This window comes from Cnephaeus nilssonii, assembly GCF_951640355.1.
Source record: "Cnephaeus nilssonii genome assembly, chromosome: 12".
Classification (NCBI taxonomy): Eukaryota; Metazoa; Chordata; class Mammalia; order Chiroptera; family Vespertilionidae; genus Cnephaeus; species Cnephaeus nilssonii.
The window spans coordinates 34,242,275-34,258,620 of NC_137083.1; the positions used below are offsets into that span (position 1 = coordinate 34,242,275).

At 36.5% G+C, this 16,346-nt stretch overlaps 1 protein-coding gene across 1 annotated transcript in view; it reads left to right on the forward strand.

The window, feature by feature from the left end:
• PCLO (piccolo presynaptic cytomatrix protein) overlaps window positions 1-16,346 on the forward strand; it is a gene marked incomplete at its 5' end in the record, with an annotated part of 292,340 nt that overhangs the window by 199,933 nt on the left and 76,061 nt on the right. Inside the window, 4 exons of the mRNA XM_079785367.1 lie at window positions 10,124-10,232; window positions 10,777-10,844; window positions 11,971-12,185; window positions 13,795-13,845. Of these exons, the coding sequence (XP_079641493.1) occupies window positions 10,124-10,232; window positions 10,777-10,844; window positions 11,971-12,185; window positions 13,795-13,845 (443 nt within the window). The remainder of the gene's footprint in view (window positions 1-10,123; window positions 10,233-10,776; window positions 10,845-11,970; window positions 12,186-13,794; window positions 13,846-16,346) is intronic.

Consider the following 16,346-nt stretch of genomic DNA (forward strand, 5'->3'; position numbering starts at 1 on the left):
CCCAGCCTGCACCCTCTCCAATCTCAGACATCCCTCTCACAATCCGGGACTGCTGGCTCCCAACTACTCACCTGCCTGCCTTCCTTATTGCCCCTAAACACTTCTGCCTGCCAGCCTGATCACCCCCTAACCACTCCCCTGCCAGCCTGATTGATGCCTAACTGTTCCCCTGCCAGCCTGATTGCCCCTAACTGCCCTCCCCTGCCAGCCTGGTGACCCCCAACTGCCCCCTCCTGCAGGCCTGGTCCCCCCCAACTGCCCTCCCCTGCAGGCCTGGTCCCCCTCAACTGCTCTCTCCTGCAGGCCTGGGTCCCTCCCAACTGCCCTTCCCTGCAGGCCCAGTCGCCCCCAACTTTCCTCTTCTGCCGGCCTGGTCACCCCTAACTGCCCTCCACTGCAGGCTTGATCACCCCCAACTGCCCTCCCTTGCAGGCCTGATCACCCACAACTGCCCTCCCTTGCAGGCCTGGTCCCTCCCAACTGCCCTCCCCTGCTGGCCATCTTGTGGCGGCCATCTTGTGTCCAATGGGGACAGCCATCTTTGACCACATAGGGGTAGCCATCTTGTGTGTTGGAGTGACAGTCAATTTGCATATTACTCTTTTATTAGATAGGATAGAGGCCAGGAACATGGGTGGGGGCCCGCTGGTTTGCCCTGATGGGTGTCCCAGATCAGGGTGGGGGTTCCCTTGGGGCATGGGGGTGGCCTGGGTGAGGGGCCTGTGGTCGTTTGCAGGCCAGCCCCGCCCCCTGGCGACCCAAGCAGAGGCCCTGGTATCTGGGATTTATTTATCTTCTATAATTGAAACTGTGTAGCCTTGAGCAGAGGCCAGGGCTGGCCAGGGCAGGCAGGAAGCTTGGCTTCCTCCATCACCAGGGGCAACCCAAGCATCCTGCTCTCTCCAGCTCCATGGCTGCCACCATTTTTGTTGGGATTTATTTATCTTTTATAATTGAAACTTTGTAGCCTTGAGGGGAGGCCAGGGCGGGCAGGAAGCTTGGCTTCCTTCATTGCCGGGGGCAACCCAAGCCTCCTGCTCTCTCCAGCTCCATGGCTGCTGCCATTTTTCTTGGGATTTATTTATCTTCTATAATTGAAACTTTGTAGCCTTGAGCAGAGGCCAGGGCCAGCCAGGGCAGGTGGGAAGCGTGGCTTCCTCCATCGCCATGGGCAACCCAAGCCTCCTGCTGACTCCAGCTCTGTGGCCACCACCATCTTTGTTGGGATTTATTTATATTCTATGATTGAAACTTTCTAGCCTTGAGCAGAGGCCAGGGTCAGCCAGGTCGGGCGGGAAGCTTGGCTTCCTCCATTGCTGGGGGCAACCCAAGCCTCCTGCTTGCTCCAGCTCTTTGGCTGCTGCCATATTTGTTGGGTTAATTTGCATACTTGCTCCTGATTGGCTGGTGGGCGTGGCTTGTGGGCATAGAGGATGTATAGTCAATTTGCATGTTTCTCTTTTATTAGATGGGATTATAAATAATATATGTGTTCATTGTGCTATGTTTTACATATTTGACCACTTTATATTCAGGTGGTCTGAGATATATATTAATTGGTTGAATGAGTTTCCCTATTAACTGATACTAGCTTTGGCCTTAGAGACAGTTAGATGGAGTTCATATCTCTTGTAATACCATTAACTAACTTTGTGATGTTAAAAAAGTCATGTTACCGCATGTTTCATTTTTTTAATATATTGTATAAAACACTAAAAGAAGAACATCTACAAGGATCTTGCATGATTTATAACAAGTTTATAAAATAGTTGTGAAGTGCTTTTAAAACATTATATAATTTAATTTGTGTATTCTTTCTTTGAAGACCTTTTTGTTATTGACCATTAATAGTGCAAGATATGTGATAATTGATTTTCTTTACAATTATTTTTATTATTAAAGCTAAACCTATTTTAGATCTATGAGTGTAAAAGTCATTGATTCCAATTATTTTCAATGTACTTAGACTTAAAAGAGAAGTCTGGATAAGCATAATTCTTAGTCTTTGATTTATCTTTAAATAATTTTCTATTTAAAATGTGAGATTTTATTTGTTTTCTTTTTTATTGAATTTATTGGGTGATACTGGTTAATAATTATATAGGTTTTAAGTGTACATTTCTATGATACATAATCTGTATATTGCAGATGATTTGACCACCTAAAGTCAAATCATCTTCTGTCACCATATATTTGGCCCGCTTACCCTTTACGACCCCCTCAACCCTCTTGCCTCTGGTAACCACCATATTGTTGTCTGTGTCTATGAGTTTCAGTTTTATATCCCACATATGAGTGAGATCAATGGTTCTTAGCTTTTTCTGACTGACTTATGTTGCTTAGCATAATTATTCATGGTGGGCAAGACATAGAAACAGACAAAGTGTCCTTCTATAGAAGATTGGATAAAGAAGATGTAGTACATATATACTATAGAATACTACTCAGCCATAAGAAAAGATCAAATACTGCCATTTGTGACAACATGGATGGATCTTGAGAATTTTTAAATATGCAAATTAATTTCACCTGAGAATTATATATATAAGCTATCCTTTGCTGATTTTAATGACTTGTTCTTTACAAAAAGTGTGAGTGAAAGAAGAAACATGGAAAACAAATTGCTCAAAATCACACCCTAAATCAGTGGTCGGCAAACTGTGGCTCGTGAGCCACATGCGGCTCTTTGGCCCCTTGAGTGTGGCTCTTCCACAAAATATCACGTGCGGGCGTGCACATATAGTGCGATTGAAACTTCGTGGCCCATGCACAGAAGTCGGTTTTCGGCTCTCAAAAGAAATTTCAATCTTTGTACTGTTGATATTTGGCTCTGTTGACTAATGAGTTTGCCGACCACTGCCCTAAATTAATGACAGTCAATATAGAACTTAACTTCAACAATTCCGAGCTATTTAAAAATATACCCAAGCTCTATAACATTTCCCTAAAGAAAGAACTTTTTTTTTGTTTTGTTAGTCCTCACCTAAGGATATTTATTTCATTTATTTATTTATTTTGGTGGGAGGGGGAGAGAGAAAGAAAGAGAGAGAGAAACATTGATGTGAGAGAGACACGTTAATTGGTTGCCTCCCACATGTGCCCCAACTGCGGCCAGGGATCAATCTGCAACCCAGGTAAGAGCCTTTAACCAGGTATCCAACCTGAGCCCCTTTAGTTCATAGGCCAATACTCTAACCACTGAGCACAGTGGCCAGAGTATTTCTCTAAAGAACTCTTGTCAATAGTCTGCCCAAGAATGAAAATGGAGTATATTATCATAGCATATACTTTTGCTTAACAATCATTTTTATTTATTTGGGGCATATGTCTACTCACTATAAAATATACAGTAGCTTAAAGCAAAAAAGTAGAAAGTTATCCCAAATCTTCCACATATGTGTATTTAATAGTACTGAAATTTGGAAGAATATAAATTTGTAACATTTACATTTAAAAGTCTAATGAGCCCAGCTGGTGTGGCCCAGAAGTTGAGTGTCCTCCTATGAACCAAGAGGTTGCGATTTGATACTGGTCAGGGCACATGTCTGGGTTGCTGACACGATCCCCAGTAGAGGGTATGCAAGAGACAGCAAATCAATGATTCTCTCTCATCATTGATGTTTCAAGCTTTCTCTCCCTTTCCCTTCTTCTCTGAAATCAATAAAAATACAATTTTATAAACATCTAATGAGTTTAATTCTATTATCATATTTATAATAAAAAGAGAATAAATTGTGACTTATCAAAATTTTTAAATGTATATTTCAATAAAATAAAATTTTGGTATTTTAGATTGAAAGCAACTTTGAGTTTAAATAGAATTGGCACTAGGTACTTTGTCAGCATGGCTTGCAAATGTAAATCAAATTTAGATTCAAACTATAGATTGGGCGTTTCAACCCCTGAATTAACCATTCCAGGAACAAATGTAGCAGTGCCCAGAGAAGATAAAGTAGGCTGGGTAATGCCATAGGAGCCCTGGGAACCAAGACCAGCCAGAAGAAACTGAACAGCTACCACCGAGGACAGTGACAGGAAATGTGGGGGATGCAAAAAGACAAAAATTAGATGACATGATTCCTACGCTTGAAAGTTTTAGTATATATGGAAATAAAAGGTGTAGATAAAAAAATAATTAAAAGCAAATGGAAAATTCAGGATTCTACAATATTTGTTCAATTCCTCATATAAACTTACAGCTCAAAAATTGCATTTTTATCAATTATAAACAGTTATTTTTCATTCTGTCACAGTCATAGTGTTCTCCGTATCATAGAGTAGAAATAAACTAAAATAGTGATCTAACAAGTATAATCTCTCTTGAGGAAGCCAAGGATGGTGGGTTAACCAATTTGCTAAGGTCACAACAGCTAGTAAATAACCAAGCTAAATGTGAACACAATTTGATTATGGAGAAGAGGAATTATCAACAGTCAACTAACAGCAGTACGTTGGTTCATAAAACACATTTCTGATAGATAAAATATTTATCTTTTGAAAATAGTACATAGTCCTCATTAAAAGATGGGCAGATTTTATTTTTAAATGCTAAATATAAGACAAACAGACACATAAATACTGTTGTATTTAAAAGCTTTATTAGATTAAAAGACAAAGTATAATAATTAATTGTAGTCCTTTTTAATAATCCAGACTCCATTTTCAAAAAAATGAAAATCAGATTATTTTCTTCCCAGTGTCTCTCTAGAGACAGTGTCCTAGGTAATGGAGGTTATGAGGTTATTTTAAACTCATAACTTATTCAGATAGGTTGGAGAAACAGGATTCCCTACAAATGTCTAAGTGTCCATATAGAGTGAGAACTGGAGAATGAGGAGAACAGCAGGTACAGGGAACCTGCTTCAATGAAAGTAGCTCCATTTTTTTACTTTTTGAATACTGAGGCGCTGTTTTAAGTTTTATTTGAACTATGGGTTTCAAGAGTAAAAATGGTAACAATCTATACTAATAAAAGGGTAATATGCTAATTAGACTGACATCTCCTGGACAACCTTCCAGACATCCTTCCAGACAAAGCCATAGTGGTGGGGCCGAGGCAGAGGTGGTTAGGGGCGATCAGGCCGACAGGGGAGAGCAGTTAGGGGGATCAGGCCAGCAGGGAGAGCAGTTAGGGCAATCAGGCCAGCATGGGAGAGCAGTTAGGGGGATCAGGCCGGCAGACAGGTGAACAGTTAGGAGCCAATGGTCCTGGATTGCGAGAGGGATGTCCGACTGCTGGTTTAGGCCCGATCCTGCAGTGACATCCCCTAAAGAGTCCCATATTGGAGAGGGTGCAGGCCGGGCTGAGGGACCCTCCCCCCCCCTGCATGAATTTCATGCACTGGGCCTCTAGTAATAAATAATGACAATGACAAAAATGGCAATATTATAAGATTCACTATTCAACCAGATAGTTTCCAACCTTAAGATTTTATACTTGTAAATGAGTTCCCTCAGAAAAAAATAAAATAAATACACACACACACACACACACACACACACATATATATATATATATATATATATATATATATATATATATATATGTATAATGTTAACTTGTGTCAATATATATATTTAGGTTTTAAATGTCTTATCATATTATTTTTTTCTTTACCGAAGATTTCCTCCTTCCATACTTTTTTCCCTTCATTCTTTCCTTTCTTCTACTCATCATTCCTTCTTTCCCTTTTTTCATGTTAATGTATAATAGGTTAAAATTGTGAAATATAGAAAATGTAATTAAAAAATCATAAAGCCAGGCTGATTTGGCTCAGCAGTTGAGCATCAACCTATGAACCAGGAGGTTACGGTTCGATTCCTGGTCAGGGCACAGGCCTGGGTTGCAGGCTAGATCCCCAGTGTGGGATGTGCAGGAGGCAGCTGATCAATGATTCTCTTTCATCATTGATGTTTCTATCTCTCCCTCTTCTCTCTGGAATCAATAAAAATATATATTAAAAAATAAAATAATAATAAAATCCATCCATGTATATATTTCTCTTCTATTAACACTGCATAACTTGAAAATAAATGAGTAATTAGCATAACAGATGTGGACAACATACTGGACTCCTGAAACTCATTTGCAAGATTTGCTCACTATTTAGAAAGTCAGGGCAATGACCAGTTCAGCTGAAATTTTGCTGCTGCTGCGATTTTATAAAGGGCTCTTGAGAGTATATGTCCAAAATTAGTATATTAATCTATAGTCATGGTTAATAATATCAGTGGAGAAAAAGTATTAATTGTTTGTTTTTTGTTTTTACCCCAGCTGCTTCAGATTCTCATTTTATAGTACATTGGTTCATGTAAGGTCTCCTCGTGTGTGTGTGTGTGTGTGTGTGTGTGTGTGTGTGTGTGTATGTGTATTTGTTGTTTATTCAGTCATCTATTAACTCATTTCTTTGTTATCTCATTTTCTTTTCCAATTCCCTTCTTTCCTCCATAAGCAACTATTATAATTTATGTGATGCATTTATTTGTAAAATGTGTAATGTTAACTTGTGTCAATATTATTTTTATGTATATAAATGTCATTGCCCTGTAGATCAGATCCTGTTTCTCACTTGTCTTTACTTGGCAAATGATTTTAAGATGGTTTCATCTTTTGATCTCAACACCTATTATGTCTGTTTCCTGCAAATTCTGTGGAGTGTTTACATTGTGAGCATTTTCTCCCTCTCATTGTCTATTTCTCCTGAAACTTCCACCTCACACAAATAGATACTCAAGAAGATTTCTGAGTCATAGGGTGTACATGTGCTTAATTTAACAATGTTGTACCACATTGCCCTCCAGAGTGGTTGAACTTATCTGCATCTCCATCAAAATAATTACGTTTATAAATTGTAAATAAACAGTTGTTTTATTTTTCATGTTGATATAGTCTTTTCACATCATAGAATGGGGATGAAACTGAAAAACCAACTAGCAAGTTTAATTTCCCTTGAAGTCCCATAATCCCACACATGGTATTTTCTGGCTTTTGATCTTTTTGAATGATGATAGTTAAGTAATATGTCATTATTGCTTTAATTTGTACTTTCTAATTACTAATGAATATGGGCTTTTCTTCATATATTTATAACACTTTTGAATTTCCTGTGAATCATCTTTATTTTACTAATTGCCAAGATATTTCTGTTTTTTCTAGTGGAATGTATTTTATTACTTTATTTGACAGCATAAGATATTAGCATATAACAACATAAAGATGGTGATCATTACAAAGGTGATGAATTGTGTATCACCTGCCACATACAAGGAAGTGAAAAAAATATCTTTGAAATAAATATATAAAAGTCTTGAGCTTTTGTGTGATATATGAGTGGATGTACAATAACCTATAAAAGTTTGACTGTTAATTCAATAATTTTAATGTATAGATGTTTTTGAAGCAATGGTAAATATTAAATATGGATAAAGAAATAGCATACATGAAATTTTGTGTTATAAAGATAAGACTAGCTTTTGGCAATTTGAGGAACATATAAAATTAAGTAAGCCCATAAAATATGAAAACACATTTGAGAATCTTTTATGTTGATTGATTTTTTTAATTCAAAAATTAACTGATTATTATAATTTTAAATGTTGATAACCTTTTAAATATAAGATTTTGAACACCAAGTCCTATCATCACTGTTGCACATTTGGCAAAAATTTAGATTATCTTAGTTTTCCTAATAGGAACTATTAGAATAGGTACTTTATAGGAATATAATTGAAGAATTATCTGAACACTCTCAAACTTGAACAATTGGCTAACATACATGTTGATAAAATTTAAATACTATAAAAATGTAATTACTTGCTCATAATGCTAAGTAATAGGTTTAACCACTTGTGTGTACACTATCTTCCAGGAATTATTTCTCAAAGTCAGAGTAAAAAGTTATATGAAGTTTGAATGTGCTTACATTCAAATCAATTAAATGGTAAAATACTATTTTAGTGAACTATATTTCCATGTAGTATAATAATTTTCAACAAATTTTTGCATGCATTTTACAATAGAATTTTACAATTAACCTATTTTTCAAAATTATTTGATGTCACATGATACTTAATTTGCAAACTGTTAAAACCATCTTATGAATTGATAAGACGTTATTTGTATATTCACTTGGTTATTGTATTGTGGTTTTTATAGGATTTGTAGGAAGTTGGGGTGGCAATGCAAAGAGGAAGTATTAACTAAATGACTGTGTTCAAGTAGTCACGTTCCCTATATTATCTGATACTCACCATTGGAACCAAGAATAAGGATAAAAGAACTGGAAAAATCTTTGAACTATAGTATTGCACCAACTCTGGTGGGAAACTGAGTGAATGGAAAAGTTTAGCAGAGCATATTATATAGTTCACGATCTCAGATAAATACCTAGGCAAGACCATTTTTTCTGTATATTTTTTCCAGCAATGTTATTGATTCTAAACAGTATTTTTATGACTAGAAGTATTTTTCATTTCACTGGATAATTATCTTTTGTAAATTTGCACTGTTATTTTTTGAGATGTGAGAAATAAACAGGTAAATCCAACAGAAGTAGCATCAAGATTATGCAGCTATTTCTTTTCATAGCATATGCTATGCAGAAAAGTGACAATGCAATTTCTGGATTACAACACCATTAATTTGTTTCCATTCAAAATCATCTGTCATAAATAACTCTTACTTCTAAAAGAAAAAAAAGTGTGTTTTTCCTCTTTCAGTACTAAATTTTTCTTTAGTGGGGTCACCACTGTCTTTTATGTTATTTTCTCATTTTATGTGTACAACAGCCTGGGATTGTTGAAATAAACTTAAGGCCCATCTGAAGATAAAGTTTTCTTGGAGTAAGTTATGGAAAAGTCGTTTTTGTTTGTGTAATTGTGGACTTTTTTATGGACTTCTTTTGCCACTTCACTAAAAGCATTTCCCTTACTTGCTTGCAACTGGTAATATGCTTTTCAATGTATATCAAAATCATTAAAAATGTTAAAGACCCAATCATGCCATGTTTAGCATTTCCCATTGAATTCAATGTTGAGCAATAGGTATCACATAGGCATCTGTGAAGCACATTGAAAATGTAATTTGTCAACAAGTATTTATTTTTATTTAATTATAGCCTAGTATGACACATATATATTTTTCTCAGGTAAAGCTGGTAGCCTTCATAAATATGTAGGCACTATAACTTTGGGTTGTTTTATCTAATTTATATCCAGCTCACATAACCACATATTAGGACCATCTGATTTGTGCCAAATATTTGTCCCTAGATTATTTTGACAGCTCATATTAAATGGACCAAAGAAATTAAATGTAAAAATGTTGAAATATTATATGGTACCACTTTTTTTTTGTATGAAAATTATCTTTTTCGATAACTAGTCCAGCAGCCTAATTTAGAGGACCCAGTGCAGAATGAAAATGTAGAGGACTTTGTTCAAACATTATTAAGAATTTCAAAATGGCAATGGCAAAGCCTTAAACCAAGCATAGGACCTTCTGAGCACAAGGCCTTGCACTCCTTACTGCACAGGCAATACACACACACATGAAGTTGCTCTCTCTCTAGCATTTCTGCTGCTTCTAGTCAGGAATATCTTTCAGGCAATGAAGAAAAGACACAGCGTGGAAATCGGTTTATCTGAGCCAAGTTGAAGGGATAGCACTTTCTTAAGGGGAGCTTCACAGCAAAATCCTAATGGCTTTCTTCTGCCACTCCCATTCCACGATAGACTATGGAACTGACACTTTTCTAGTTGCTTGCTCCCCATGAAAGAATTACATTGGTGGTTACAGTTATTTTTTATCTGACACAAAATTGGTCTAAGCAGTATACATCCAATAATGTTTTCTTTATAGCAGTGTGAACAAAATGCATGTGTTTGAGAGCATTGAATAGATTTCCAAAAACGGCATTTTGCATGTTGTATTAGATACATTTAATGTGTTCAGGTAAGTTGATGAAGCCAAAGTACATGTGGTTCCAGAGAACTTGGAACTGATGTTCTCTGAAATAGTGTGCTGAGTTGGTTTGCAAATGCAAAGCAGTGTCTTCTATGCCCTATGGACCTGGACTAGAAACAGCACACACTTTTCATGTTATACTTGAATTTGTCTTTTTAGGCATGCAAGTTTTGGAATGGAATGGAATTCCTTTAACTTCTAAAACATATGAAGAAGTGCAGAGTATCATTAGTCAGCAAAGTGGGGAAGCAGAAATATGTGTAAGACTGTGAGTTTTTCCCCATCTTTTTGTTTCCATTTTTTGGCTATTCATGGCTCTTTTAATTTAAAATTGTTAAGGTGGAACCTTTGCCAGTCAGCAAGATTTTCTGTAATTAGAAAATAAAGAGAATACAAGTTTTATAGATTTCTTGTGTTCAGAATCAAAGTTTAAAGCATAGAAAGAATTCAGATAATTTTGTCTCTGACTAATGTCAATAGCTCTCCCCTTTCATACTTTTATTGAAACATGCTTCATATAAATGGAAACCGAACCCCATTTAGATTTCATGGATGTGTATGGTATTTCAAAATAAACTTACATTTAATCCATAAAGATTTCACCTTAAATAATCATTTTTATCAGCTGACTTTTAACAGCATTGCCAATATATATTTGGTTAGAAGGGTGAGCATGCTTTGAAATTGCTTTATATCATTAACCACTTCTCATTTACCTACTAAAAAAAAAATATTCAGGGTAGTTGGGAAAAAGGGCCTTTTGTCTCAGGCTTCCTCAAATTCTTCCTTAATTTTTTTGTTTTAATTTTTAGGGACCTCAATATGCTCTCAGATTCAGAAAATCCCCAGCACCTGGAACTTCATGAACCACCAAAATCTGGTAGGTGAAAGCAATCTGCTTTCAACTGTGACGAAAAATGTAGACATGGAGGTACAGCTGCTCCTTCACTTACAATGGGGTTATGCCCCAATAAGCCCATCATAAGTTGGAAATATTCTTAAGTCAAAAATGCATTCAATACACCTAACTTCCCAAACATCACAGCTTAGACCAGCCTACCTTAAATGTGCTCAGAACACTTACGGTACATGAGCCTACAGTTGAGCAAAATTATCTAAAATAATGCCTATTTATTATAAGTTGTTGAGTAGCTCAAGTAACTTATTATGTGTATCACTTTTGTACCATTGTAAAGTTGAAAATCATTAAGTCAAACTATCATAATTTGGGAACAATCTACAATTATTGAGGCAGATGTAGCTGTAAAGATATAGACATAAACATAGATATAGACAAAAATAAAGCAACAGACTGATGGATGTTTATATATTTATGTAATGGTAAAGAAAATCAAAAGCATTGTAGCTACATTTTTAGCATTCTAGGGAAACACACATTTGCATGTTAGACCCATTAAAGAAATGTGTATGAAATTTTTGCTGTGTGATTTCACATTTTTACATTTAGATCAAATGTGAGATTCAAAATATCACTTATTCCTTCGTTTAACAATTATATATTGAGCACTTCCTGTGCATTCTGAGTCTGGGTTACTACACTAAATAAAGAGACTAGGGCCTCTTGAAACGATCATACATCTGCAAATGTAAATAAACTCTTTGAAATTTCCCCCTTAGAGAAAATTATAGTTAAGATTTAAAGAAGGAAAAGTAGCTGGTCATACAGATTAAATTCCAGTGAATAAAATGGAATATTTTATCTTCATACAATTTTCTATGTAAAACATTTTCTGAAGATGGAATAGGAAGATCAATTTCCCTCTGTAACTCAGAATTCTTTTACTCTTCTGTGATCCTTCTAGACTTCTTAGAAATAGATACATAAAGGTACAATTATTTATGTATTTTTAATTGTTTTTATTTTTCAAAATGTAGGTTGTTATATAAGTAATATTTTGACTTTGTCATCTAGAATTCAAATCAGTTCCATGGTGTTAAGTACCTTGAAATCCAGGAATGTATAAAGCCATTTTATTTTGTTGTAGTGGATAAAGCAAAGTCCCCAGGGGTTGATCCTAAGCAATTGGCTGCAGAGCTCCAGAAGGTTTCGCTACAGCAGTCACCACTGGTTATGTCCTCTGTCGTGGAAAAAGGATCTCACGCTCATTCAGGCCCTACATCAGCAGGATCCAGTTCTGTCCCCAGCCCCGGGCAACCAGGGTCCCCCTCGGTGAGCAAAAAGAAACACAGCAGCAGCAAGGTGAGAAGTGTGTCGTGACCTTTGAGTTACTTTCTAGTTCCTCCTTAATTGGACTAGCAGACAGGAAACACAGTATCATTTTCTAAGATGTTATGATTTCTCATTTCCTAATTATCTACTGAAGCAAAAACCCCCAGACAAACCAGTTTTCCATTTCTGCATTCTTAGGAGTTCTCTGTCATACCCCAAACAACTACAAAGGATCCATAAAGTTTATTCTCTATGTTAAATTTAGTTAGGTTTGCGTGCTCTTGTCAAATAACCTATGACTGTTTAAAAAAAAAAAATAGGTTACCAATAATCACACTTTGCTTTTTCTTTTGTCTCACTTTTTACTTTTTGGTCTCAGTTATTCCCCAACTTTCCTCAGTGAAATGCAAGGGTATCTGGTTTTAGAAAGCTCCCATCTTTAATTGAGGGGTAAATAGTTTCAGGACTTGTGTGGTCCTTCTTTTTCTAGATTCAGTTTTCTTTCCTTGAATTTTAAGTAGTAAAATAATTATGAAGTAAATATCATTGTTCAATAACTGACATTTTATCCTTTGTAACCAGAGCATGGTTTCAGTGTTAATAAATGACTGTTCATATAAACGAGTTGAACAAATAAAGGATAGATGGCTTAGAAAATTTAACACATAGCCCATAACTTTGCTAATGATTATATTAGTATTTTCTGTAATTACTTCACAGAACAAGACCTGGAATATAGCTGAATCCTTTTGATTGCTCTCATTTCTACGATAAAAATTTAAAGGAAAAGTTGGCAAAACAAGTATATACACCTAAACATTAAGGATCTTTTCCAGTTCATTATTAAAACAAGGCCAATATATAATGTGTAGGGGGACTAGGGCCTTATTTGTAGAGTGGTAAGCTGGCCTCCATTTTGGAAAATGTCTCCCTAAATTGATGCCACATTCCACATTGCCTGAAATTCTATAAGATCTGAGGTCAGGTTTGTCATCTCTCCTTTTCTACAAATATTTCATTGAAATGTAACAAATCAGCAATTAGTCATTGATTCAGCAGTATGAATCAGTTTACCAGATCACATTCCTATTTTTAAGGCTCTACTAATATAAGGAACTAATTAAGGAAATAAGAACTCAAATAGAATGGGATGGAATTATAATCAAGTGTGAGATCTTAGAAAGTGATTGCCTGGTATCTCAGTCTAGAAGGGAACAGGTATACCCAACAAAGGAGTATAAGCATGGATTTTCATAACTCCTGTCTCCTAGGCAGCTGTTGTATAAAAAAAATATGTTTTTTTATTCCTCTATAGATCTTTAAATCCTATGAATATTTAAATAGAGTACATTGAACCAAAGCGTTCATTTTCTTAAGTAATTGAAAATGCATTACTGCAGGTATAAAATTATAGCTTCAAACCAGGCTTAACAAAATGAAAAGCAGATTCATGTGGCTATAAAATTAAATATGTATTGAGAAGTATAAGCAGACAGCATAATCTGAAGTAGACAAATGGGTGAAATATATTTTCCAGGCAGTGTGCTCTGACCAAATAGAAATTAATTTCAGGAGGAAGTTGAAATGGTAAATTCTATGAAGGGTTTATCTATTATAATGTATGTTTTTAATATTACAGCCTACTGATGCAACAAAGGTTGTCTCTCATCCAATTACAGGAGAAATTCAGGTATGAAAGTTTTGTTTTGTTTTAAATCATCATTATGCAATCTTTTCTGATTATTTCCACCCCCTGGTCTGTTGAAGTTGTAAACACTGTTGGAACCTTTTCTGTTTTAAAACACATACAGATCTAATAAAGGGGAAAAGTACAACTGCACAGAATAGTATTTTAATACAAATACGTGTTTTCTGAAATCTAATTATATCTTTGGAATTGGATGCCTTAAAACCTGCCTTAAACCTTAGTAGCATTAATACATTTTAGGTCTCATTTTACTTTATATTTGTTGAATGTATTTCCAACATGACAGATTCTCCTGGAAATTTGAAGTTTCTTCTTCTTCGAGAGTTTCATGAGTTGAATGCTGTCCTCATTTCTTCCTCTGGTTAACAATTGTTAAATAATTGTTGAACATTCTTATAGAGCTGTGTTTTTTTTTACTGGGCGGGGGAGGAGGAGGGTCATGACTAATTTGAAATTTTTGAAGTCATTTTAGTGGATTTTAACCAAGAAAATAGAAAAAAGTAGTGTTAATCCCTCTTTTTAGTTCTGTGTATGTGTGTTTCTGTGTTAGTGTAATATATTGTAACATGTATTTCCTACTGTGCGTCATAGTAAAAATATTAGAAAATTGTGGTTTAGATGATACCAAAATGTAATTTAGAGTAGATAAGAAATGCCCCATAGAAAAAATTAACACAATATAAAATAATAACTTTGAAGATAGTAAGTTCCCGATAAAGGAATGAGAACAGTGAGTATTAGCTGCAACTCCAACATGTTCTGGAGGAAATGTGCATGAAAGACTTCACGAAGGATAACAGAGATTTGACCTAATCCTACCTAATAAAATAGTAATATGCAAATTGACCGCACCTTCGCTACGCCCAAGCCACGCCCACCATCCAAAGCCACGCCCACCAGCCAATCAGGGCGAGTATGCAAATTACCCAACAAAGATGGCAGTTAATTTGCATACGCTGAGGGAGGGAGGAGTGAAGACTGAAGACAACTTAGAAGGAAGACGGAGGAAAAGCGGAAAGCAAGATGGCTGCCAGAGGGAAAGCCAGGGCGGGGCGGGGCGGGGCAGGGTGAAGCGGGGCGGGGTGGAGCGGGGCGGGTGGCAGCGGTGCGTGGCTGCAGGCGCGGTGGCCGCAACAGCGGCGGCAGTGGCAGCGCATGCGGTTGCAGCGGCCGCTTGCAGGATTTTTCCTGCAGATGGGCTACTAGTTTGAGGATAAGCAGGGGGAAAGGGGAGTGTGTTCCTGGAAGAAGAGAAGGTCTGGGGAAAGGTTCTGCTGCCAGACAGGCATGAAATGATGAGGGCAGCTTTGCTGCCGTGAAAGGGTCCTGTAGAGAGAAGTTTAAAAGAGCCTTCAATGTGAGCTGAGGGGGAGTGAGCCACTAAATAATAGAATAATCAGTAAACATTTCGGAGTAAGGAAAAGACTAATTAGAAGGACTATGTAATAAGTCATTCAGCAGGGGCCAACAGGAAATATTCCAAAGGGGCTGACATGCAAAGTAGTACATTAAGTGATTGTCCACTCACTGATTAAAACAAAAGTGGAGTGTGACTGCGGACAGAGAGAAAAAAGTGCTGAAGGTGGACGCCTTTCTAAGAAGGACCCAGCAGGATGGAGCCTGATTACGGATCTTCTCTAAGTCTGGCTGGCTCACTGCTGTTTCCCACTCCTAGGCCAGGCCCTGATCCTTTATTTCAGACAGACAAAAAAATAAAAAGAAAAGAAAAAAAGCTAGCTTTTCTGATTCAGTTTCTTTCTCTCCCATTTTTTTAAATACTTCTTGCTCCTGGACCAGTATTTGCTGTGGTTTTTGTTGTTGTTTGTTCTTATGTTGTTTTCTTTTCCCCTGTGCAGTAGTGTTTAATTCTATAGTAGACATTTATACTAAAAACATTCCTTCGTAACTCTTGGGATATTTTTCCCTTTCTTTTTTTTAAATCCCCTTATACATTGGCTTCAACTTTTTTTTTTTTCTTTTAGCAAAACCTTATTCTAAGGAACACTTTATGTAGACACCCATACAATGACTCTGCCAGCACTTGAGTAGCTCTGGTTGAGGATTCCTGGGGACAGGCATCTCCTTCTCTCTTGGAAGTAACCTGTGAGCAACTCAGTGTTCTCTAAGGCCCTGCAGAGTACATTTCGAAAAGCACTATCTTGAAGCCTGCAAGTTTTCATTTCAATAAATGGTTTTGAAAAAAAAAACAAAAAACAGCACAAGAAATAGTTTTGGTACTTTTACAGTTAAAAATGGACTTTAAGGCTGGCAGAGAAAGGAGAAAATAGGAAAGAACTTCTTAAAAATTTGGAAGCTGTTCTGAATCTCAGTGAAATTAATTCCAGAGTAATTATATATTTCTGTATCCATTGTAGCACGCGGTTACTGTATGGTGATCAGACTCTGGGCTTTTCTGTGTAGAGAAAAGTGATCAAAGATTCCTTTTTTTTGCCACAAAACATGATAACCAGATCAAAATTATA